Source organism: Dermochelys coriacea, chromosome 3 (genome assembly GCF_009764565.3).
Source record: "Dermochelys coriacea isolate rDerCor1 chromosome 3, rDerCor1.pri.v4, whole genome shotgun sequence".
In the NCBI taxonomy this organism is placed as follows: domain Eukaryota; kingdom Metazoa; phylum Chordata; order Testudines; family Dermochelyidae; genus Dermochelys; species Dermochelys coriacea.
Window position 1 is genome coordinate 94,867,257 of NC_050070.1, and position 25,977 is coordinate 94,893,233.

Consider the following 25,977-nt stretch of genomic DNA (forward strand, 5'->3'; position numbering starts at 1 on the left):
AGTGCTGCCCCTGCTAACTACTAGAAGGAACCAAATTAGCCAGATGTTTGTTAGACTACACTTTGAGTTAAGGCCTGTTTGCTTCAGTGTTCAGTGGCTCAGGCAGGTGAGGTATTTCTAGTAGAGATAAGGAGGTTTTAGTACTGTTATACAAGGCACTGGTGAGACCTCACCTGGAATAGTGTGTGCAGTTCTAGTCTCCCATGTTGAAGAAGGATGAATTCAAATTGGAACAGGTACAGAGAAGGGCTACTAGGATGATCTGAAGAATGGAAAACTTGTCTTATGAAAGGAGACTCAAGGAGCTTGGCTTGTTTAGCCTAACTAAAAAGGTTGAGGGGAGATATGATTGCTCTCTCTAAATATATCAGAGGGATAAATACTGGAGAGGGAGAGGAATAATTTATGCTCTGTACCAATGTGGACACAAGAACAAATGGATATAAACTGGCCACCAGGAAGTTTAGACTTGAAATCAGACGAAGGTTAACCATCAGAGGAGTGAAGTTTTGGAATAGCCTTCCAAGGGAACCAGTGGGGGCAAAAGACCCATCTGGCTTTAAGATTAAACTCTAAGTTTATAGAGGAGATGGTGTGATGGGATAACATGATTTTGGTAATTGATCTTTAAATATTCTTGGTAAAATAGGCCTGATGGGATGTTAGATGGGGTGGAATGAGTTATCCAGAAAAGAATTTGCTGTAGTATGTGGCTGGTTAATCTTGCCCATATGCTCAGGGTTTTGCTGATTGCCATATTTGGGGTTGGGAAGGAATTTTCTTCCAGGGCAGATTGGAGAGGCCCTGGAGGTTTTTTGCCTTCCTCTGTAGCATGGGGCACAAGTCACTTGCTGGAGGATTCTCTGCTCCTTGAAGTCTTTAAATCATGATTTGAGGACTTCAATAGCTCAAGATGTGAGGTTTTTTGCAGGAGTGGGTGGGTGAGATTCTGTGCAGGAGGTCAGACTAGATCATAATGGTCCCTTTTGACCTTAGTATCTATGAATTAGACATAGGATTGAGGGACAGGCTTTAACAATACTCCATTTATACTTCCTTTAATCAGCAGCCCAGTTTGTTGCCCCTCTTTAATGTTAAGTGGAGCTTCAAGCACATGGCTTATAATAAAGTAAGTGTTGGATGCTGTCATCTGCCTATAGCCTTGTCTAGGGTAGGAAGTTAATCACCTGTGCAAATAGAGTGCAGGCAATTTGCCCTATAGCAGTTTATCCTTGTGTGCAAGTCACACTACACTGGGGGCTGAAAGGCAGGGAACCCCTCATGAACCCTGCTGTGGAAAAAGCTCTTCATCTATGCTATAGAATGCTAGCTCTTAAGAGAAACACACATTACATGAACTTTCTAAATATCAGTTTTTAGCACTTTTACAAACTAATAATTTAATCTTCAATATGAACTGCATCCCCTGACTAATTTGTAGCTATCAGAAAATAAAACCAATCTTTATCTGAATGTTTATTGATAGGTAATATGTTCAAAATGACTGTACACAGTATTGGCTTCATCTGCCTTCAAAGGTCACAGGCTCCAACAAGTCAGTCTTACTTAGTTTATGCTAATGCGTTTGAGCAATTTAAAATAACTTAAATGAGAAGAATTAGCTACATGAGACAGCAGTAGAAACACCATACAGTAGATTATATGATGACTACTGAAGTACAGCTCTGGATTCACTCCCACTGAGATTGTTCCTTTCATCACCACCAGAGCATACACGCACCAGTTTATGTAATTACAAAGCAGCAAGCACAAGAGCATTTAAAATTTTCAAGAACTGCACAAAACTATATAAAAGTTTGGTTTTTAATCAGACCAACTAGTTAACTTGATGCCCAGAGTCTGTTTTCCAGGCACATGTCCACTGCTGGCAATGGACACCAGCAGAAACTGGTACCATAAGGTATTAAAACAGATCAGGTTCTAATACTCTGAACTTAAAGATTAAATAATTTTATAGAAGCCAGCTATAGAATGCAAGTCTAATTACAGTAATTTCAGTATTCCCTTTTTTCCAAATTTCTGCTCATAAGCATTTGCTGTCATACCCAGCAAGTGACTCATCCTTTGCAAAGAGGCTTGCTACTTTCCTTGCAAATTCTCAGCTTGATTAGAGCCAGAGTATAACTTAGCAATATATAAAGTATTTAAAAAATACTTTGACACAGGTTTAAAATATACATCTGACTCCTGGGGCCAAATTTTCACAGCATGTTTGTTTTTCCTGTGTCCTTTTGTCAGCAATAGGGCACATCTAACACTAACTCCAAAGAGAATATTAACTTCTGAGCATATAGGTTCAAATTCCTGCAATTAGCACTCAAGCTGAATGCATTAATATATATTGCGCTGAAAACAAGACCAAGCCAAAGGGCTGCAAGGTATCAGATAGAAGTGTAACATGCACCATTTTAATTGGCCTAAATGCTCAATACTTAGTGAAGGCTGACTTTGAAAACAAGGCAACATGAATTGTCAAAAGTAGCCCTAACTTCCTTAAAATTCCTCCTAAAAATCCTGTTTAATTAAAGTTCCAAGCCAGTTCTTGCACCCTTTGCTATTTGCAGCATTGGGGGAGGCAGGGGAACACAAACTGACTGATTTTACATCTACCTCACCCACAGCACTAAACCTAAAGTACTCCTATAAAAACCAATATAGTAATTAATCACTGAGCTTGGCTAGAAAAGTCATTTAGTAAAAGGGCAAGAGGACATGATCTAAAGGTAATCATGCAGAACAAGGCATGGTCTACTACATGGGCACTAAGCACACCCATATTTACAACTACATTTTAGTCTGGAATACTGTTAGTTTCAACAAGTGGTGAAATGAACTGAAGCCTTCAGAGGAGAAGCATAGCTCAGTCAAAGTCCCGGTTTGTAAGAACCAGCGGAGCCACCAGAGTCCACACGTACAGCACAATGCCAATCCAGCTGGAAGATATCTTCACCCAGACAGATGGCCATTTACTAATCATTGTCTCATAGGAAGAGTCAGGACTGGAAAAAAAAAAAAAAAAAAAAAAGTTATAGGGAGAGTCACTTAGCTGTGATTTTTGTTATCTGAAGGTAGACTGGTGTAATAGATTACCACTGTGTCTCAGGCTCATGACAGGTTGTGTTTGATTTAGCTCAAAGTTTTAAACCCCTAGAATACCTTCCCTGTTCTGCAGGAAGCACAAGCAAACCTTTGACGATTCCATTACCAATAACTGCTTTTGCCCTGTTCCTTTCAAAAACGTAGATGGATTCATTAGTGGTTATTGATTACTGATTTAAAGAACTGGGGGATTGTAAGATTTAGTTCCAGAATCAGGCACAATAGAATCAAGGTTATTAAGTTCAATGTCTGTTTGGGAACCTGGGTGTGCACAACAGAGATAAAGCTTTGCTATTACCAGAATGTAACTACTTATTAGCTCAATTAGTAAAGACACAAAAGCTTCAAACCACATAAAAAGATAGCAAAAACATAAGATATCTTAACCATTCATCACGCATAAACTCAGATTTACACCCTTCCTTGGGGATCTGGTGGTAAGAGGCAAGGGTCCAGCCCCGTAACCTGGCATGCCAAACGAGTCTGATGGTCCAGGTCTCCCTCTTACATGGTGGTCTCACCTATTATGGGACCAAGGGGCTGTCATGAACATTCATACAAATGCCCAGCCTGCCTTGTCCACATTTAACTAATAATGTTGGAGTATCTTTACCCTACAGGTTAGCATATTATTACATTTCAACTAATTATATACATCAATTCATTGTTCAGAGAAATTCGCAGATAAAGCATTTGCGAACATGGCTTGCATATTTTAAAGGTTAGTATCAGTTCAATGTTCTTGCGGTTACCTGGTATAAACTTCCCCCTTAAAAACACACCTTCCCCTATGTGCCAAATGCGATATCTTAGCATTACTGTAATGAACAGGCATAGTCTCAGACTAGGATGTCTCAAAAATAAAGAATCTGATCCCTGTAATTATAAACAAACTATAAATAAAAAAAAAAAAAAAAACTTCAAAAACGTCCACTATTTCCTCCCCAAAAAGACAAGGGAAGGAAAATTAGGCATCAGCAACTCTCATTCTACATTAGACCAAACTTGTATTCAGAACACAGCACTAAGTCCAATCAATAATGTCTTGTTTACATGCGCACTGAGCTCTATTTGGCTTCCCTATAAATCTCCTGAATGGGAAGAAATCTGAGGCTAACAGCCATCTTCTGACTGAGTTTGCCATTACACAATTTTGGAGTTGTAGACCTGAAGAACTATTATGAGGGATATGATCATCCAGTTATTTAACTAGAGTTCTCTGACACCATCTCAGCAACAAAATGTTTTTAAAAAAAAACAAAAAACCACCCACTGTCTGCTGGAACATTCAGGGGCTAGGGGCAACGGTTAAATCAGAAAAGTGTTTTTACATCAACATTTACAGTGGAGAGTTTCAACAGCATGGACATGAAAAAATTAATGATTTTAGAGTGAAATTCTGAAAATCCTGGCAAGAGTTAACAACTATAAACCCACCTTATTATGAAGTCACTATTGTGGGTAGTTAAAGGTTTTTGAGGCCACCAATCAAAAAAGACGAGTACACCTTCTGGGTGGTAACATCTAACCACAAGGTCCAAGGATGCCAAACGGACAGTGAAATTGGATAATACTTCCTCTCATTAGAAGGCTGGGAAGCTACACTCAGTACTTCAGAAGTGGCAGCTGTATTCAGAGTGCAATCCTATACCCCTCACCATCTGGTCCACGATAAGGTAAAGGAGCTTGGATATCAGATCCTCAGGGGTCAAAGTTACAAGAAACCCCATGATACCTGCCTTAGAGTTATTTGATCTTTCCAATTTCTTTAAGTCTTAGAATTCTATGGACAAAAAGTGGGAACCTTAAGCCACCTGAAGATGGGTCAGCTTTTTCTTCCTTCTCCTTTGTGGAGAAAAAGAAATAGTACTCCAGGAGTACCTCCAGATTCTACTTTGATTTCCTAGGTAGCAAGAATCAGCTGTCTTGGTAGACCATTCAGAGGGATTCCTCTTAAGAATAGCATTCAAATGCCTCAAGGCACTACAAGCCTGTTTTAAACAGACCACAGGAAGCTCTTGATAACACATATTAAGCTAGTTTTCCTTACTCTTCAAAGCACTCAATGCCAACTTAGATTTACTGAAAAAACTTCAAGGGAAGACAACTAGACAGCAAAGTGCTTGCCCAAGGTATTGACAGCCTGGGGACAGCTTCATGTGTACTTTCCATCATCCTCAAGATCCCTCAAGATGCAAATGATACCAATTATGTTTGGCAGGTCCAGATATTTTCCAATTGTACACTGAGCTAGCTATATTTTGAAACCCCTCAGAAGCTTTCCCAAAACTAAAAAATTCCAAAGAAACAAGACAAAATACAAAACAACCAGCAACAATAAAAAATTAAAAAACCAATAGAAGCAGTGCATCAGTCTAGACACATGGGGCAAACATAACCAAGACAAACTTTCAAATCTAAATTAAGAAAATCAGAAATAAAGTTAAAGTGTAAGATGACATGATGCAACAACAGGCCAGTCAAACAATTGCAAAAGTGAACCAGGCACAAAAGCAAACATAGCTACAAGGAACTTGTGATCATATTTGTGGACAAACAAGACCTGAAAGGTATTTACTGGCATGATTTGTTTCACAGCAAGATGACTTTTGCCCTTTTGAAAAGGTGTTCCAAAGATGCTGAACACTTCGGGGTAAGTCAAATAAAACCCATAAATGACTCAGAAGCAACATATACAGAGTGGGATTATACTGCTAGTTATTTTCTTTAGAATTTTTTTTTGAAGTTTCTCTTTGCTGTTCTTGCACAATCTTAGTTATTGCTTTTACATTATATTGGCCGATCCCGTTGATGGAATTACTGCCTCATAATTCACAATTATATTTGTGAATATAAATAAATAAAAAATCATACACACACACACACACACACACACACACACTCATCCTTTGCGATGAAATTTCAGAATACATAGTTATTTCACTGTGCAGGTATCTATAGTCTTTGTGATTCTGTCGGTCTCTTTTCCTACTCTTTTCCCTAGTATTAAATTTATGTTTGCGTATGTATGGTTTTTTCTGTTTTCAAAATTACTCACACCCACTACACCTTTGAGTTCTAAGTATTCTGTGAAACCCAAGACAAACATTTAGTCATAATCCCACATACCGGTCTACAACTTCATTTGTTTGATTTTAAACAAACAATTCCTTTTGTTCAAAATAGACTCTTTAATGGTTTCCTATATGTTAAAATGAACTCTCAGTGAGTCGGTCACAAGTTAAACGTGGCTCTACCATCCTTATTCAGGTAGTACCTTACTCGAATAGAAGTTCCAATGGGACTACTCCACTTAATTGAGGGTGGCAGAACCTCACCCTTAACAATGACGACGACTGCCATTAAATAAGAGCTTAGTTTTTAACTACAAATTCATTTCATACATAGCAATAAATGTTATCCCTTGAGAATTCCTGTCATACCAGTACATGTACTAAAAAGGATGCATCTCTTTTGAGACATCTGAAAATATAACTTGAATCCAAAAAACTGTAGTATCTTGTGCATTCATTACCAGTACAACATCTCAAGTGTGTGTACCTGTACCAGTTGGTGAGGGTCATCATGATATACAATGAGGCCAGGAAAAGCATGAAATGAAAGAAGGAATAACTGTAAGTAACTCCATCCCGTTCATTATCTACAGCACGGTGGCCATCATCTCCATCATCCAAAGAGCCATCACTTCGGGGTACTCCATCTTCTATCAGTGTTGATTCATCATTGGTTAGCGTCAGTTTGTTAACCTGGCTGTTACTGGATGTCCGGATGCTGTGTTTCAGGGAAATGAATACAGTACATTATCAAAATAAAAATCAAAATTGTAGTAATCTGATCATTAGTAGCACAAGTCACTTAAATCCCAATTAATTCATCTCACCTTGAATACAGAACACACAGCAAAAACAGAATAAGTCCTACAATTCCTTGTGCATCCCACCACTGGACGACCTGACCTTGGCTTGGAATGGTGGTGGTGTTGTAGCCAATCATGCGCAGCAAGCTTGGATTGCACTTCCTTTCTGAGTTGGGAAGGAGATTACAATAGAAATTAAACAAAACAAGAACAGGATAAATGGTTATGCAAAATATTTTTATTTCCACACTGAACACACAGTAATACAAGGAATTTTCATGTCCAACGTAAATGCAAAAGTTTTGCAAGTTCAGAACTTTGTGAAACAAAAACAAAAAAAAAAAAAAAAAGACTAAAGATCATGAATAGGACAAAAAAAGTAAAGCAAACTAGAGATAATTATGTCATGTCAATACAAGACAGGTGTTAGACACAAAGAAATACTCTGAAGTTAACGTTTCTTCATTTAAAAGATGTATGAAGTGTTTTACTGATTCCTTTACTGAACTGTGGCAAAAATAAACTGCATTTTCTTCAGAATTCCTAAAATTTTAACACCACCAGCAGCCAAACACAACAGTCATTTAGGGGTTTTTACACAGAGCAGCAATATTTGTGTATGCTAAAAGGGTGCAATTTCTGAAATGTAAGTTGTGCTGAGCATTAATAGATCTGTGTAGACCCTCCTGGCATGTTAAAAGTTCCCTAGTGCGCTTTAACATGTTCACATTATGTCGCACTATGTTAAAACATGCTAGAGAACTTTTAATACATGCCAGCAGGGTCTACACAGATCTATTTGTATGCTTTAGAAATCTCACTTTCGTGGTGCACATTCCTGCTCTGTTTAGACTAGCCCTTAGACTACACAATAAGTACTGACCAGTATTACCTCAAATACACTCATTTTGAAGATTGAAGCTGCATGAATGAATACTACAAATGTTTTTAGAAGCTCAACTATATTTACCAATTTACCAAACTGCAAGTGTGCACTGATGAAACACAGAAGAGAGAAACCTGAGTGAATGTGCTCCTACTTTCTGTAATTATTGCAGTTATAGCCTATGGCTAGTGTCTCCAAATGACACCAACATCGCAAAGCAGTACCTACAGTTAAGGTTGCATAAGCCTTACATTCAAAAGAGTCATGGGATTTTTTGGTTTTTTTGTTTTGTTTGTTTTTTAAAACTTGAAAGCTAATATTTGGCAGATGTTCAAATTTGTTTTCTGCAGTGGAATTTTTGAATGTTTGAGCGAAGAGTTCAGTTGTTTCAAACTGAAAAGAGCATAAACCACCTGCATTTATCCATTTATATAAAAAAAAGACACTTTTTTTTAAAAACAGCTATAGCACCTAAGTAGGAACTTAAAATTTACCAGGGAGAGAGGCCATCTAGTGTTCTCGTAAAATTTTGCAATTTATGTAAGTTCTCGAGGTTTGGGTTTGTTTTTAAAAGAATTTTCCTATGTACACATAAATGATGTCATGTGATCTCTTAACAGTTAGCCAATGATTCTTGTTTTGAGAGAGAGATCAGGAACATCTGTAGTGAATCCTGCATCCTTCCACACAATAAAACATAGGTACGTATGAAAGAAGATAACTGAAGAAAATAAAACTCCTTCAGAGCTAAGGTATAGAAAGTTGTGCATGGACTGAGACAAGGGTCCTGCTTCTGACTGTACATATTGTACAATACTGTGTTTTAACGCTATCCAGAAAAGAGTTGAACATAGTAGAATTTTTGTTTCTCTTTTTAAGAACACTAGGAAATTCCATACATACTCTCCCCTCCTTCCCATCACAAGAACATTAAGGTTGCAAAATGAAGTTCTGGGAAGTCAGGAAATGAAAAAGCCCGTAACTGCCCTTATGCATGATAGTCTTTCATTACATGTTCACATACTATTTTATCCACAAGGCAACATCCGTGCTTAATTTGCAGCAAAGGAGATTCAGTTTTAGGAAAAGCTTTTTAACTATAAAGGATAGTTAAGTACTAGAAAAAGTCCTGGAATCCCTATTTAGGAGTATGTTAGAAAAACACCCGAGAGAGGGCTGGTGTAGGTATATTTTAATCCTACTTCAGTGCAGAGGGATGGGCCCATTCCAATCTTCCATTTCTATGAAATGGGTCCCCCAAATATATGTAGGCAGGAAGAGAAGACTAGGATAGAGAATATTGTCTTCTTAGTCTAGAATTTTCTTCCTTCCTGCCATTTATCATTTTGAACAGTTTTACAAAGAAGCTATTTTATCTTTAAGAATACAGCTTTTTTTTAAAAAAAAAAAAAAAAAAAAAAAAAGTAAGTCTGCCAAGCTTACCTGGTTCATTGGTCATAGCTGACCAGGTTAAATACATTGTATAAATGGTGATCACTGAAGACTGCAACAAACCAGATCTTGGCTGAGACTCCTATATGCAAGAGACATGAAGAAAACTAAATTGGGCAGCTGACAAAATGTCCACAGTTAAAATGTTCGCTATAAAGATGATTCTGGGTTTAAAAAAAAAAAAAAACAACAACAACAAAACCACCACATTCACTGAATAACATAGCATACCTGGATCTTAGGCAGAATTGACATTACAGAGGCGCCAATACACAGCAACATATTAACACTGATGAATGCCTTATTTTCAGAGCAGCCTTCTGGATGAGTGTAATAAACATAAAACAAGACAACAGCAACCAGAGACAGCAGGTAATTTAGAGCCGTAGCTGACAACAGAGCTGTGAAGGGAGACAAACAAGACAGTTAAATTTGCTTAGAAGAAGCATACATTATTAGAATATTTAAAGAATATTTTATGACTGTGCTGCTTTATTAAGAATCCACAAAATTGTATCAGATAATGGTTATGGACACATTTAAAACACAAACTTAAAGAAAAGTGTTTTAAAAATTTAAATTAGATTCATTCTTTAGGGTAGGGATAATTTTTTACATTATTTGAATAGCACCTAGCACAATGGTGCCCTGATTCTGCCTGATGCCTCAAGGCGCCATCATAAAGACAAATACCACCATCAATGGGAAACGTGAGGCTTTAGTTTTGCTCCAACACTTCAACTGGGTATCTGTACGACTACCAAGGAGTTGGTTAAAGCAAGACAGACAAACCTGTAGCAATGTGTTTAAATTAAAAAAAATTAATTAACAGCACTGTCCCCAAATAAAACCAATAAAATCTGGATCTGTGGAGAGGCATTTATAAGCAGCTTATTTCTCAGTACACTTATTCAACATATCTTTTGTACAATTATGTAGGCTTACAAGAATCTGATAAACTACATTTTCAAAAAGCAGACTTGCCAGGCAAACAGAAAACTAGCCAACTGGGCCATTTTTGCCTCCTGAAATAAACTAAATCGTAAGTTTTATGATCAGCTATTATGATCTCATTACTCCAGTGCAGTGATTTTAACTGTCTCCTCTATTTTGACCCACTAACCATACATACCCAAAGAGGAGAGGCTTACAGAAAAAAAAAAAAAAAAAAGTTAGTTGTGATAATTAGGGTGATCATATTTCCCTATGCTGAATACGGGACACCTGATAAAATTACTCGTATTGAAGTGAGATCAACAGCAATCATTCAGAACTATGCAGTACAAACCTTCAAATTAACATCAAGCTGACTGAGCCCCTGTTAAAAAGAAATACTGCGTAGTTGGATTTTTTTTTTTTTTTATTTACCTTATCTTTAAGGTTCACATAGGGAAGACACACGGGGAGAGGTGACACATCCATACTCCCATACACACATCTCACACCAGGGGGGTGACCGACCGACCCAACCCTCCCCGACCAGCGTTCTCCACCCTCCATACCTGGCTGGGCACACGGGATGGACCTGCCTCTCCTGGGATTTGACACTGTGTCTTCCCGAGGCAACACGTGGGGGGTGGCGGTCTGGGAAACAGGGCCACATGCCCCCTTCCAGATTTCTGTGAGAGTTCACACCAGAATGTGGCAAGCAGCAGCTTTTCGGCACTGTGAGGGAGGGAAGGGATGCTGCTTCCAGCCCCAGGGGATGGGAGGAGGGATGACCTGGCCCGCATATTTGCAGAGCTCATCTCTCCCCTGCCCCGAATCCGCTCCCCTGTGGCTGGAAACAGCTTGTTCCTTCCTACCCGCACAGTGCCGAAAGGTAGCTAATGCCTCTAGGCTGCTGCTGGCCACCAACATAACCCATATGCCTCCTGTCCTTCGGCCACAGCACAGCCAGGAATGGGTTAAGCCCTAAGGATGTATTGTGCACCAGGAACCCAGGGAACCTGACTGCAGGGGCTTCAGCCAAACTGGCCAGAGATACCTCAACAGGGGAGAGTGACGAGGAGATGGAGCAGCAGCCCTGCACTCTCAGGGGGAAGGAACCAGGGAAAGGGTGGAGAGGGACAGGTAAAGAGTGCTAAGTCCTTGTTCACGGGGCAGCTTTGGAGCCTGCAGGGTCGGGGTGTGAACCGGCTGGAAATTGCTTCTCCCCTGCCACTCCAGAGCTTAGCTGAGGGGTGGAGAAGCTTCCCTGTTCCAGCGCTGTGTGGGGCTCTGGCACACACAGGGCTCGGCTCCCCCTGGCCCCGAGCTTTCCCAGGGTGCCGGCCCAGCCAGAGGCAGTGGGGGAAGGAAGGAACCTGCTGGACAGGCTGTTGGTGAGCTGAGCACTCCGACCAGTGGCCGGTTCTCCACACAGTGCTGAGAGTGGGACGCACCCCGCTGGGAGAGATTTGGAGGAGCAGCAAAGTGGAGGAAAAGGGGCAAAGCAGTGTGAGGACAGCGAGAGGGGAAGCACGTAAAGGGCCGATGGGTGGACAGAAGAGGCAACACAACTGAATTTATGGAATGAGAGAAAATGCTGTTTATGAAAGCAGAATCTCTTCTGTACATTACATTCCTGGCAAAATGGCATTATATACTACACTGGTACATCTCACTCCACTAGATTTTCAAAATGCACACTGAAATGGGATAAAAGTTCTGTTACCTGCATACCAGCATCTTGAATTTCCTTCCTCCATTTTTTCAACCCAAGATTCATTCCAAGAGTGAGCAAAGTCAATAAGCAGGACCAGCTGAATAAGAATGAAGCAGAAGGCCCCAGCCATGCCGACGTAAAACCACACTGTAAAGAAAAATCAGACACAATCAATTCAGAGCAATGAAGTTTTACTGCTCAATCTTGGGGGTAAGGTAAAAAACCAATAGTGAGAAATAGGGTTTGCAGCTACATTTAAAGAGGTTTATTTTAAAATAAATTATAACTGTATCACATGCAATAAGATGTAATGCAATGTTATCTTACCAGTCGTAAAGGGTCCCTCTGGGATGAAAAAAGCTCCAACATTAATTGCTATTGCTATAGCAAACTTGAAGAACCAGAATCTAAAGAAATCAAAAACAAAAACAAATCAAGGGATGTATGGTAATAAATTTTAATCTGTGTTTGTGCTCACATAACTGATGTATCTTATAAGCATTCAAAAGAGCACAATGTAGATGAAAGTTAATTATTTGAAATGACAGGATTTAAAGTTTGCCTATTTTAGCTTGCATTTTGAACACATAATCTTTGCTTCCTTGTTTGTGCATATCTGAGAAACGTATTCATTAACTACTCCTGCAGAACACAGGAGATACTGCTCACTAAAATTAAAAATATCTTTTGTAGTGAGGCAAAGAGAAGCATCAAGAAGTTTAGACTAGGCAGTTTTTGTTCCTAGTCCCGATTGTATATAGACAGCTTCCGAGTTTGATGTCAGTTTAAACTCCTGTTCTGATGCCCCACGCGTAGTACCATACAGTTGAATCCAGGGTGGATAAAAATTACAATGTTTTTAATTTAAAAAAAAAAAATCCACTTTTTATTCCCTTTAAGTTTATTTGTTTTATTTACACATTGCTAGTTTTGGTGGGGGTGGAGTTAACACTATCTTGCCATTTTATAATCTTAAATTGCTAACGTGGATGTTTTGTATTTGTTTCCTAGACTCTTAATCTAGACAGTTCTATTCTATCCCATAGGCTCCATGTTGGCGGCCCCCTCCCGCAGCTCCCATTGACGAGCTCCCTCTCTAGGCTCCTCATCCTAAACCCTCCCACCCTGTTCAGACTCCTTCACCCAATTTCCTTGACCAAGCAGTCCCAATTGTCCACTCATTCTACCTCCTTGTCAAATCTGTCTTCCCCCAAAATCACCCTTAGTTTCCTTCCCCTCTTGGCTCCCAGGACAGAAAATCTCCTTGCTCTCAGTTTCTGTGCCAAGTACTGTAGTGGCCCACAACCAGAAATAGCAACTGTAGGGCAAGTTCTTCTCAGCCCCTGCAGACCTGGGGTAGAGGGGAGCATGCTTAGTGCAGATGGAACCTGAAGAATTTAGCTGCCAAACCAGCAAGTCTCTCCTGAGCATACAAAAGCAGATTTTTGAAAGGCTGTAATTTAGCTATATTTTAGTATTCCCCACCCCCCACAGGTACAATAAAAAGGTACATCTAACCACATAGGAAACTGCCCTCCAAATTCCAAGCCCCTACTCCAAAGCAAGGAGGGACTAGATCTTCTCAACAAAATGGCTGTAACACATTGTTTTGCCCATGTGTGTGAATATTTCCCTAATCTTATTCTCAGAACTGGCTGACCACTTTTTCTAAATTTTCTTTAAAATTTCAGCCTCACACCTAGCATAGAAAATTTCAGTCTGAATAGTCAAAGCTGAGCAAAGTTATAAAATCGTGTTTCCAGTTTGTTATAATAGGAAGCGTCGGGCAACCTTAACTATAGGTGGTACTACCAGTCCCATCTATAAAAAATTAATATAGCTCAAAAGACACAAAGCAAAATAATAAGGTCCTGGTCCATGCCTAGGATTTTTAACTAATATGGTAACATAACTACTACTAATACAGAAACATATGTCCAGTAACACATACAAAAGCAACAAACGATGACATCAGAGGTAAAAATCTAGTTGAGTAGTTCTTCACCTTTCCATGCTGATGATGAAGTGAGCTGTAGCTCACGAAAGCTTATGCTCTAATAAATTTGTTAGTCTTTAAGGTGCCACAAGTACTCCTTTTCTTTTTGCGAATACAGACTAACACGGCTGCTACTCTGAAACCTGTTTCCATGCTGAGATTCTCTCATACCCCAGGCTTGAGGGAACATGATCCAGTTCTATAGAGGAATAAATTGCAATTGGGGGAGAAAGGGGTGTTTTTTTTTTTTTTAGCATCATCAAACTGACTGGGGGAGGAGCACATAATGAATTTTAAAAACAAGCAAAGTTTATTTTAAAATCTGGATGGTTCAGTGCACTAATTACACAGTCTATAATGCATTAACTCCTGCTTCTGAATCTATGTGAGGAGTTTGGATTTCCTCCTCATTAGCTTGGAAGAATAACCTTGATAAAAGAAGAATAGGTCCAAGCTTTGCATAAACATGATTAATTCCAGATCCTTTTCAGATTACCTAAAAGCTTAGAGTATCTATACGTACCTACTTGGTTTAATTTTTGGGAAGAATACTATATTCCTACAGTCTAAAATTGCTAAGCATTCCAAGGATTACTGCTGGCTTATATAGAGGCTGCTGGAGTTCTGTAGGCTTTTGTTTTGATTACACTGATAGAAACAGGAACTGCCTAGATAGTACTCATTTCACAGTTATGAATTTACACAACTAAAGTAACTGTCTGATGGCTCCAGCTTGTACACAAGTGTGGAAAAATTTACGGATATGCATGGGTAAATACAAGATCTCTGTTCTGCAGTACAGTCTTGCTGTCACTGATTTAAAGAGCATCGTTGAAGACATGCAAAATTAAAGGACATGATTTACATGCAACTACCCTTAATGGGTACCACTGAAGACACCATTGCTTCTGGCAGAGATGTTTAAAACTACATTACTATATAATTTTTCAGTAATAACAAAACAGTTAAACCCTCTAGATGTGTTTGCCTTGTGCCCAGAATCTTGCTAGACTAATTCTGACAGGCTACCAAGAGGAGCAAATTCCAGTGATGGGATTGAAACAGGACAGCAATCGGTCTGACAGTTCAGCCTCAGGAGCAGACAACATGAGTCTCCAGGACAAAGATATCTGCCACAACAGGTTATTTGAGAAGTGGTCTCTTAGGTTAAAAGGTTTCACACCATGCAGAATTTGTATATATTTTTAAACAAGTGCCTTAAAAAAAGGGGGGTGGGGTGGGAAATGTCTGTTAAAAGGTGTCCTTTCAATTTCATCCATGCCAGAAGATGATACATGTGCAAGAAAGATGACAGCTCAAGGGATGCAACAGGTGTTGGTATTCCGAAGTACCTATACCAGTGTGAGTTTGCCATAATCAGTATGCAAAATCAAAGATGCTAAATCATCTCCTGGCATTGTGGATACTTCCTTCTCTTGCTTATATAAAATGCATGCTGCAAAAGCCATTTATTTTAGAGAGGTTTGAGGGTATAGTCCAAGAATGATGGGAGGTAGAAAGGCTGGCTTAGTTGAATTATTGTTCATGTCTCATTGTTGTTCATATTTGCCTTTTAATGCAGAGGGTATTACTCAGATCATTGCATTTACAATATAGAACCTAGAACATTTGCATAGGTGTCTTTTTATTATTTAACTCTAAAGAAACAAATAAAACTAGTAAATAAAGCATCGTTGATTGTCGTGGTCTGTCTAAACTGCTTTTCCCCCTACAGCATGGGAATGCAATTCTGTAGTTTTATTAATTTCAGGAGATTTATACAATGAAGTCCAAATTGTCAAAGTGAGCTCAGTAGAACTCAAGCAGCTAATCCCTGGAGATTCACTAAAATAGGAAAGGCTAGCCAATCACTCTTTCCTTATTATGCGATTGTTTGTGGTAACAGCGGTGAATCTTCATCTTCTGCGGTAAAACATCTTGAAAATACTCTGTTCAGCAGCTATCACTATGGGTGCTAAGAGTTTGCCCTATAGAAACTGTCTTATGTGTTTTGAGCCATGTTCTAATGACAGCAGTTTGGATTCCACTGGTTTAACAACCATACTGTGCACAAATAGAGCCAGGGAAAGACCACCAATATAATCAGCCAGCTTTTTGAAGAACTAGTATTTTACAATTATTTTTGGTTAAGTTATCCTAAATATGAATATAATTAAAATACAGGGGGGGGGAAAGCACCTGGAAGTTCAAAAGAGTACAAAATAATTTCTCTCCACCAAAAAAAGAAAGAAGAGAAAGAATAGACTTGTTATTGAATGGGGTGGAAACAACTTTAAACAGTTCTTCCATAACTGTAATTCCAATTCTGAAAGTAAGCTTTTACAACTGAAGGGGTGTGTGCACGTTCATCTCCCTCCCCCCTCCCTAATTTAATACGATTTTCCTTAAAATATTTGATCCGTGAGCCTGCATTATACTTCCATCTGCTAAAGAATTTCTTTTTCATAGCAGTCGATCTCACTGGAGTGTTTACCTGTTATTATTTTCAAAAATAGCTGTATCACACATACACACCAAACAGTCACAGTTGTTGTTCTTGTATCTTACCCATTGTGCACTGCTGCTCTTGGATCATTGCTGCTCTTTACTTTGATCATCAACAAGGAGAACAGAAGGAAGAACATGGCCATACCAAAGCACACACGGTACACTGCTTTGTATCCGACTAAGACATCACAATTCACATGACCATGCACACCAGGAATAGTTGTTCCAGTCCCTCCATCACAAAATCCAGGAATCTATGATTGATTAACACAAACTGTTTCAATGATCTCTAAAATGCTTCTGATGAAAAAAAATATATTTTTCATTTTATTAATAAAAATATACATCACTTAATTCTGTAAAATTATTTACACCACAATATTTCACTTAAAACTACAACATTGCATAATTCATGCAGCTATGCAAACAGGTAGTCCAACAGAGATTAGGTTTGCTTTAAAAACAATTTAATGTGTGGGTTAGAATTGTAAAAACAAAAACTTACTAAAACACACATCCCCCCCCCCCCCCCCAAGAGAATTCAGACAACACAACTGAGCCATCATCAATTTTTTGGGACTCACAACAGAACTTAAGTTCCATTTGCTGGTCCGAAACAACACTAACAACAGCCCCAGAGTCGCATATATTTCTGATGACAACTATTATGACGGTAATGAAACAAAACAAATGGCAAAAAGAACAGGAGTACTTGTGGCACCTGAGAGACTAACAAATTTATTTGAGCATAAGATTTCATGGGCTACAGCCCACTTCATCAGAGGCATAGAATGGAACATATAGTAAGAAGATTATACATATATACACACACACACACACAATTTGGAAGTTGCCATCCAAACTGTGAGAGGCTAATTAGTTAAGATGAGCTATTATCAGCAGGAGAAAAAAAAAAAAAAAACAACCACTTTTGTAGCGATAATCAAGATGGCCCATTTAGACAGACATCCTTAGGTCTATTTGGACACATGAAAAATAAAAGCCTCCAAAAAGGCACTGCAGTTAATTAAGAGCAAAGTACCAGGGACAACTACAAAAATATAGCTGATAGTATCTATCTGTTTCTGTTCATATCAGGATATTAGCAAGAACTCTAAAGTCTGATGTACTGTAAACCACACTTTACAAGGCCATAATACATCTTTCCCAAATGGGTAAAATGGCTTTCCCCAAGTTCTAAAGTGGTTACTCTCCCATAGCATAAAGAGCATTTACAAGCACTTTGATTTTAACGAAGGACAAGACCACAAGATACACATCTGATGTGGGTTAAGGAGTGTAACATTTAATTGGGAAAATTAAGATAAAAAATGGATACTAGGATTGATTAAGTATGTAAATGATCAGTGCTCCCAAAACTTTTGAGGGTCATGCCCCCCCTTACCCCTGTCCGCAACATGGGCAAAGTAAGGGGGCTGCAGCTGGGGGTGGGTCTGGGGCCACGGCCAAGACTGGGGATGGAGCCACAGCCAGGCTGCCGTGGGGGCCAGCAGCTAGGCCTGTGGCCACGTGCGGCTCCACTCCCAGTCTTGGCTGGGAATGGAGTCACAGCCTGTGGCTGGGGTGGGGCCAGGAGCGGAGCTGTGCCAAGGCTGGGGACAGGGACAGGTGCAGGGCCGGGAGCAGGGCTGAACGGTGCTCCCTCCCTAATTCCCTGTAGGGACTGGCCCGGGCTCCACCATGCCCCCAGATGTTCCTTCACACACACCCCAGAGTCGGGGAGAGGTCTGCCCCAGTTTGTGGACCTCTGATGTAATTACAGCAGTCTGTTCAATACATGACTAGCAAACCATATTAGAAAAGTCACAATTCTTTTAATCAGTTGAATCAACTGCAGTACAAATTGCTTATTCCCATTAGCAAAAAATGGGTCACCTAAGAAAAATGATTTCACCTTACATAGTCTAAGATTTAAAAGCTAAAATTTAGCAAATAAATAGAACACAATGAAACCAGAAAATGTATTATTCTACATACAAATGTGTTGTGTTGAAGCAGCTCTTGAACTTAAGAAGTAATTCAAGAGACTCAATTTTACTTCTGAAGGCTGCTGCTTATATAACTGCATACCAATTAACACTACACTTCTTCCAAGATTCAGCTGCTTATACTTAAACAGAACTTGTAAGACTATCTGATGACTCCAAATAATATTAAAAGCATGTTTACTAGTAGCAATCCAAGTACATACAGCATGAAGCATGACATCATGAAAGTATGTGACTGTTAACTATTTTGCAACATCTGTTCTACCAAAACATGAAAGCAGAAAAGTAATGACCTTCTTCAGCTGTTCCTCCATTCCTGGCATTAGCATGACACAGGCAACACTCACTCCAAGGAGCAAGATGAAGGCATAAATCAGCCTAGTTATGGTGGAGTTGTTTCCACTGGGGCAGCATCGGCACAGCAGACATGGGGCACTGCCACATAAGCATGGTATCTGGAGGAAAGAGATTATAGAGCAGTTTACATTAAACAATTATGAGTTGATTATTATGTTATTCAAAGGATTTTTAGTGATGGAAAAATCTAGCCCATCTCCTTATCAATGCAAGGTAATTCCCCATAGCATGTTACATTGTTTTGTCTAGCCCAGTGAATGTTCCAAGAGATTAGGTTTCTACACTAAAACCTACCATTATAAACGTTAAAGTCTGCATCAATGCACAAGGCAGATTACTTCTGTTTTTCAAGGACAATTGTTAATTTCTTTGGGGGGAAAGTTCACAAGCATGGGGTTACTTTGGTGCAGAGGGGGCCCTAAGTGTTGCACTATGGTCAGTTCTTATTTAGCTAAGGAAATCTCTGCCTGTGAAATGTATTTAACGTTTTGCTGTTCTAGGTTTTTTTTATTTATATACTCAGATATTTTGGGGAAGGACTGTTATTTTCTATATGCCTGTACATTAAGGTTTAAGGGCTATTCATGTCGATTACTGAGATTTCTCAGCACCTCTGTAATAGAAATAAAATGGTCCAATCCTTTTGTTAAAAATATATTGCTTATTGACAGAGTTTGGCAGCTATTCAAACCAAGACACATCAGGTAATTCCCAATTACTTGATTAACTTGCACAATATAGAAAGGATTTGAAAATCCAAGAGTAAAACAAAAATGGAACACACAAATTAGTTCATATCTAGCAAGTATTTTCAGTTGTACAGTATTCCTTTCTACCTTTGCCAATAGCTTGACAAAAAGCTATTTGAGGACAAAATAACTCACTCATTGCTTTAGCACATCTGGATACAATTTGCTCTTAAACAAGAAAATGTGTATTATTTCATTGCAAACCTATAACATTTGGTCTCTTAGCAGCGTTCTCCCACCCAAAGATTGCATTAAATGCGGTTGGGACTCCACAAGTGAATGTCAATCAGATTATAACAACCGAAAGGAATATCTAGGAATATGGATCACCGCAAGATATTTTCTTTTTAAATGTAGTTTTCTTCATAATTTAGTTAAAAGGGAATAACATATTGTTTTATTCTATGGTAGGCAGTGCGGACAGGTGATTAATATCAAAACTTTGGTGGTCATGTAGTTTTCAGTGGAAATGTTAGGTTCCCAATATCAGAATCACTTAATGCTAGCTCAGTGTTTCCTGTGGTCTTGTAGTCACCCCCAATCTTTTTTACCCTCTTCATCTGTATTTGCTGTTCTTCAAAGTTGGAGCAGCCAAGAGCTATCACAATACTCTACTACAGAAACACCTTTCAAAAAGAATATAAATAAAGCTACAGAAGGAGAGTTATAGCTCTTAGATATTTATAACCAAACATTAACTTAAATCAGCTTTACTATGCAGAAGAAAAATGCTGCTTTCCCTTTTTTAGTAGTTTTCATTTAACAGTACTGTACTGTATTTGCTTTTGGGGGACTGGGAGGGTGGAGGAGGGTCTCTGCTGCTGCCTGATTGCATACTTCCAAATGAAGCGTGTGGTTGACTGGTCAGTTTAACTCTGGTGTTCGTAACTCTTAGGTTCTACTGTATTTATTGTGTGTAGCATCATAGTACCTGTGAACCCCAGTCATGAACCAGGCTTGCACTGTGCTAGGTACCGTATAAACAAAATAAAAAGACTGTCCCTACCTCAAAGAACTTACAATCTATGTACAAGACAAGAGACATTGGATGGATACAGACAAACCAGTGGGGGAATACAAGGAAACAGCAAGACAATACTGGTCAGCAGGATAGGCACCGGTCTGAGTATACCAGCAGTCTAATCACTGTCAAGTTTTTTGTAGGCACCATGGTAAAGGAGAGTTTTAAGAAGGGATTTGAAGAGGGATAAGGAGTTAGTTTTGCAGACATTTACAGGGAGCTCATCCCAAGTATGAAAGATAGCATGGGAGAAAACATGAAGATATTTGTTTGAAAATTTAACAAGCAGGCAATGGAGGTTGGCATCATCGGTCAATCAGCAGTAGGAGCTGCATTTCTGAAACTGAGTAAAAGACAGGGAGGGGAGGAATAGGCTGTGAAGGGCCTTAAAAGTGAAGACATGCAAATTATGTGTTTATAACAGAGATCATATTACAATTGCTTCTTAAAGCCACTGTTTGTTTCAGGGAAATATAGCATAAAGGAATTTATTGGACAATAGCATTTTTAGCAAGTAAATGTGTTTGTGCAAACTCAGCAGGCAAAGTATGTGCTTCATGTACCGAATTACTTTCTTCCCAGATATGAGCGTATCAACAGATGAGCTAACTCATTATCATTCGCATCATTTTATGATATGTAGTGAGAATGCCCTAAATTTAGGATTAAAAGAATTTTTGTCCATGGCACATTGCAGAATGAATCATAGTTATTATTGTACAGACCACTGCTTCAAGTGAACTCATCAGTCACAACTCAATTTAGTCATTGTGGTGGACATAGAGCTGCTCTGCAACAATTTACATATACTGAATGTTGATCTGGTTATTGGAATGTTTACCATATGACAATATTAGGTTAAATATTGGGATGTTTACTATATGACTATATGGGTTAAATCAACAGGCTGTTGCAAAACAAATGGGAAAGCGAAACAATGACTCTCCCTCAGCAAACACAGGGGGTTGTTCCAGGAGAATGGGAGAGCCATTGTCCAGACAACTGAACTGACCTCCCACTCAGGCCCACCAAACTGGTTTTGGACAGCAGGGACACAAAGCCCAGGAACTCAGAGACCAAAGAACTCTGGATGGATAAAAAGTGATTCTCTAAGGAGGGAGGCAACTGTTTGGGAGCTGTTCAGAGGAACAAAAAACAAACATCCAGGACCTGCTGAAGTATCTGAAGAAGTTAGATCTGCATGGACCCACCACAGGATGGTATGGCTTTAAATAACAGACATGTACGCACACTGCTTACTGTTTTAAAAGTCTTTTCTTGTTATGCTTTGTTTCTACAGTTAAGATTGAACAATATGCTGGTTTAAAAGGCTGTCTGGTCAACCTATTCACATACTCAGGCCTTGTCTACACTACTGCCAAAAGTTCACCTAAGTTACGTTACTCCAGCTACGTGAATAACGTAGCTGGAGTTGTTGTAGCTTAGGTCGACTTACTGCAATGTCATCACTGCACTGCGTCAAAGGGAGACGCTCTCCCGTCGACTCTACTGTAACGAGAAGATTAAGGCGAGTACCAAAGTAGACCAGAAAACACTCTGTGATCAATTCAGTGGGTCTTCACTAGACCCACTAAATCAACCCCCGCTGCATCAATATAACAGCAAGTTGATTCACAGGGTACAGTAGTCCAAGACTTGGTCTAAAAGTGGGAGGAATTTGTGATTCCACTACAGGAGAGGAAAAAGCAGGAAGCAAGACATCAAAACATCTCAGAAACCAGGGAGCTAACCCTGTAACTTTAACAAGACATCATACACTGCATGCCCTCCAAGCATTTAGCTACTCACCATTTTGATGAGGAAAGCAAGGCAGCAATGAGGAACAGAAGCTAGTTTGTTTGGGCTTTTGGAGGGAGGGGAAGAAAAGAGAGCTTAAGCAATAAGTCAATTTAAAAAAAAACAAAAAACAAAATATGTATATGTACATATACCTATCCAGAGGGCTGACTCTGGAAGTGACTCTGTACAAAGCAGTGCTCAGATTATTTTCAGAGAGTGCACATGGGTCACTTGCTATATACACTTATCTATATATCCAGGCCTTGTTAGAGCGAGAATTTAGAGGTTAGAAAGGCTAAGTCTACACTGTGAAAATAAGTTATGTTAGCAAATGTGAATTAACGCATGCTTTATGTTAGTAACACCATTAGCAGCTAACATAGTCATTTTAAAAATAGTGTTACCCAAGGGTTAAGCAGGACCAGGTAGCATATTTTTAAACATGACTATGTCTAATCATACCACCATTTCTAAACTGGTTAACACATTAACACGTGAATTAACATATTTTCTAACACTTCATTTTTCTACTGCACACACTTAAAAAGGATCTCTGTGCCTTGTTAGAAATAAATATACACAACAAGATATTTACATCTACACCAGCAAGAAAGCTTACATTTATTAATTTAACAATTCTAAGAAATTAGAAAATTTAAATTTCTACTTTCTGTAACTAATCCTGAATAAGGGAGAGCCACTGGTGATCTTTGCATCAAGACAGTGCGCAGCCATGCAAGCAGGAGTGAGATAACCAATGGCAGATCAGTTAATTGTAAATGGGTTTTACTAAACAACAACAAATGTCCTACAAGAACCTCTTTACAGTTACTGTATTTCCCTCACTTTATTGCTACCCTTAGCACATATGATGTTTAATTTTTTTTTCAAGACAGAATGAAATGGAATTCTGTACATCACTTTTTCTGTACATACACCAATGATATTTCATTCAAAACATGGTGTAAAAAATTTAAATGCACCTAAGTTAATCAGGACACTAAGTCCCATTGATTTAAAAATAGTTACTAAAAATCTCCAGAACCACTCTTGTTCCTATTCTACCTATTTGCACATCAAGTAAATTGCAGTGGTACACAGAATAAGGACTCCCAAGATAATTAGCAAGCCGGTGATAATCTTAAGGAAAAAAAAAACCAAACACACAGAGGAGCTGGTAATAGTTAAAAACTCAGTGGGAAAATACATTAAGTCTTAAGAAGAGTTGTTTTTAATTCGCATATTTTGGAGTAATCAGGACTAATTTCCTGCACCTAAGGATGCTCGGTGTGATAGTGACATCACTGTAGACTGCTGCAGTAACCAAAGTGTCTTGGTGAGAGAGAAGATGCTACAGAGGATGCAGCGGCTGGTAAGTGAGCCATGAGGAAAGAACTAGACACGTCTAATGTCAGTAAGATGGAAGTAGCATTTTTACAGGGTACCCACAGTAAAGGTGAAACTCAATACTGGTCTCAGTTACATTTTCACTATTGTTGCAGATCTGAAAGAAACCCCAGCACATTTTCCTGGGCAGTAAATATTCCCATCTCCTGACGAGCGGCATCACCGGCCAGGGCAGCTCGGCTGAGCCCCACGCCAACGGGACCAGCATGGGGCCCGCCTGACAAGCCGAGTGAAGCCGTTTCCCTGTGTTGAGGGCGGCAGCGAGGGAGACGACCCAGAGCAAGGAGGAGGATTGAAGAGGAAGTGTAACGGCGGGTCAGGGAGCGAGGCCCTGCAGCGAGATGCGGCTCCGCTGGGGCCGTACCGCCGCTTTCGAGAATTAAATCCCTCCTGGGCAAAGCCCCGGCAGAGGCTCCGTAGGGACAACGGGGCGGGAGCTCCGGGACAGAACTGGACGCCGCCGCCGCAGGCCTGCGCGGAGCCCGGGGATTGCCGGGGCCCAGACACCGCGCTCTACCCGCCCCGCAGCCAGGGCGCATCCCGTCCCCACGTTACCCAGCTCGCCATGGAGCACAGGCCCAGGACGCCCCCCATCTCCCGGGCGGGAGGGCGGCGGACTCCGGCGCTTTAAAGATGGAGGCGGCTCCCGAGTCCCGCAGCTTCTTCCTCGCTCAGGTTCTTGTTTACCCCTTAGACAGGAGCTTCCGGCCTCTGACGTTAAAAACACTCGTCATTTCCGGAAGGCGTCACCCACTAAAAACGAGCGGCGCTGCGGCTGTAGAAATCTCACTGCGCAGGCGTTGAGGGGGCAGCGCGTGCAGAGGCGGAAGGGGCGCCTCAATTGGGTGGGGCGGGCTTCAGAGTGGAACTAACCCCAGCGAGGGGCGGAGTTTTGTGCAGGGGCGGGGTTTCAAAGCAAGCGACCGCGAGGGGCGGGGCTTGGGCGCCGTGGGAGGAGCTCTGGGAAGGGGTGAGCCGCCGTGAGAGTTCCTGCCCTTAGCACAGCTCTGTGCCGTCCACTCCCTCAGCCTGTCTCCTGCGCGTGCCCAGCAGCTTGCTCTAGCTGGTTCTACCCTGTCTTCAGGTGTGATGTTGGTCCTTGTCCCTTTCCTTTTGGGTTCACCAATCTAGCAGCTACTAACACGTGAGCAATTAATTCATAATAATGGAAAAGAAAATTGTCCAGAGTGAGAGGCCTGATTTCAGACAATATGGGAAGTTTATAGGGGAAAATGAAAACAGGTTCCAGTCTTGCAGTGAGCACCAGAAATCCACCTCTGTCCAACGCAATGTAGGATCAAGGCCCAACTGTGTGTATGCTTTGTTTGTTCAGCTGAAATCAGAGTTAAATACTTGGCAGCCATAAATTTAATGTTAAATGCACCTACAAATGACTAACCATTGCATTTGTAAAATTTTGTTTGATTATTGATAAGTAGGACAGATTTGACTTAATTATTAAAAAGGTTCAGAAGGCTTATCTTTTAGTTTTTAATAGAGTATCTAGAAACATGGAGTAATGAACTGTATAGGGAATAAGCATTGTGTGATTTGATTTTCCCCCAAAATAAAAAACATTGATTACTGAATAGTTTCTCTAGACAAAACTAACAAATACAAAGTATTGGGTGAGGTTCTATGGTCTGTGTTATGCAGGAGGTCATTATGGTCCTTTCTGGTCTTAAAATCTAAGAAAATTGTTTAATATGGCACCTGTACTTGCCTGGCCCCTCACCTTTCAAAAGAAATCAAAACCTCACAGACTCCTCCCTCAAAGTCTGTGTAGGCTGAGTAGTCCCTTCTCCAAGTCTGTCCCTCGCACCAGTAAGTTCAGCAACCCAAAACATCCTAGCTCTTACCTCAGTAATAAAAGGACTTCACACTGTCCCCCTGCTGTCCATTTGGTTTCTGGAGCAATTCCTCTCTGCAGTTGCTCCAGTAGCAGTCCATTGGGCACACAACCCAGACCTCTCAGCTTTCCACAGGGCATTACTATCTCCCACCTTCACTTCCTGCTGCCCTCACATTTCTGGATGGTATTGTCATCTCCCCGTCCCTGTTCCTGCTGTCCTATTTTATGAGGATCCGCCAATTAAGTTCCAGCTCGTTTCCCTGATGCAGCAGGTGAGACTAATCAGCCAGCCAACT

General features: G+C 40.1%; 1 protein-coding gene across 1 annotated transcript; it reads right to left on the reverse strand.

Moving 5' to 3' along the window:
- Positions 1-1,461: 1,461 nt before the first annotated feature.
- Positions 1,462-24,536, reverse strand: SERINC1 (serine incorporator 1). The gene is made up of 10 exons (XM_038395387.2): positions 24,385-24,536; positions 18,789-18,950; positions 16,547-16,740; positions 12,310-12,389; positions 11,992-12,129; positions 9,567-9,736; positions 9,327-9,417; positions 7,022-7,163; positions 6,682-6,912; positions 1,462-3,020 (listed from the first exon to the last, which is right to left on the reverse strand). The coding sequence occupies exons 1-10, from the start codon at positions 24,421-24,423 to the stop codon at positions 2,882-2,884; spliced, it is 1,386 nt and encodes a 461-aa protein (XP_038251315.1). The 5' UTR covers positions 24,424-24,536; the 3' UTR covers positions 1,462-2,881.
- Positions 24,537-25,977: the final 1,441 nt, after the last annotated feature.

Coding starts and splice junctions, on each gene's coding strand:
- SERINC1 (XM_038395387.2), bottom strand. CDS start 24,423: ATGGGGGGCGTCCTGGGCCTGTGCTCCATGGCGAGCTGG. Junction 9,737..11,991: donor TTCAAGATGCTGGTATGCAG/GTAACAGAACTT, acceptor CTCCCTTCACAG/CTCTGTTGTCAGCTACGGCT. Junction 7,164..9,326: donor AGCTATGACCAATGAACCAG/GTAAGCTTGGCA, acceptor TTCCCAACTCAG/AAAGGAAGTGCAATCCAAGC.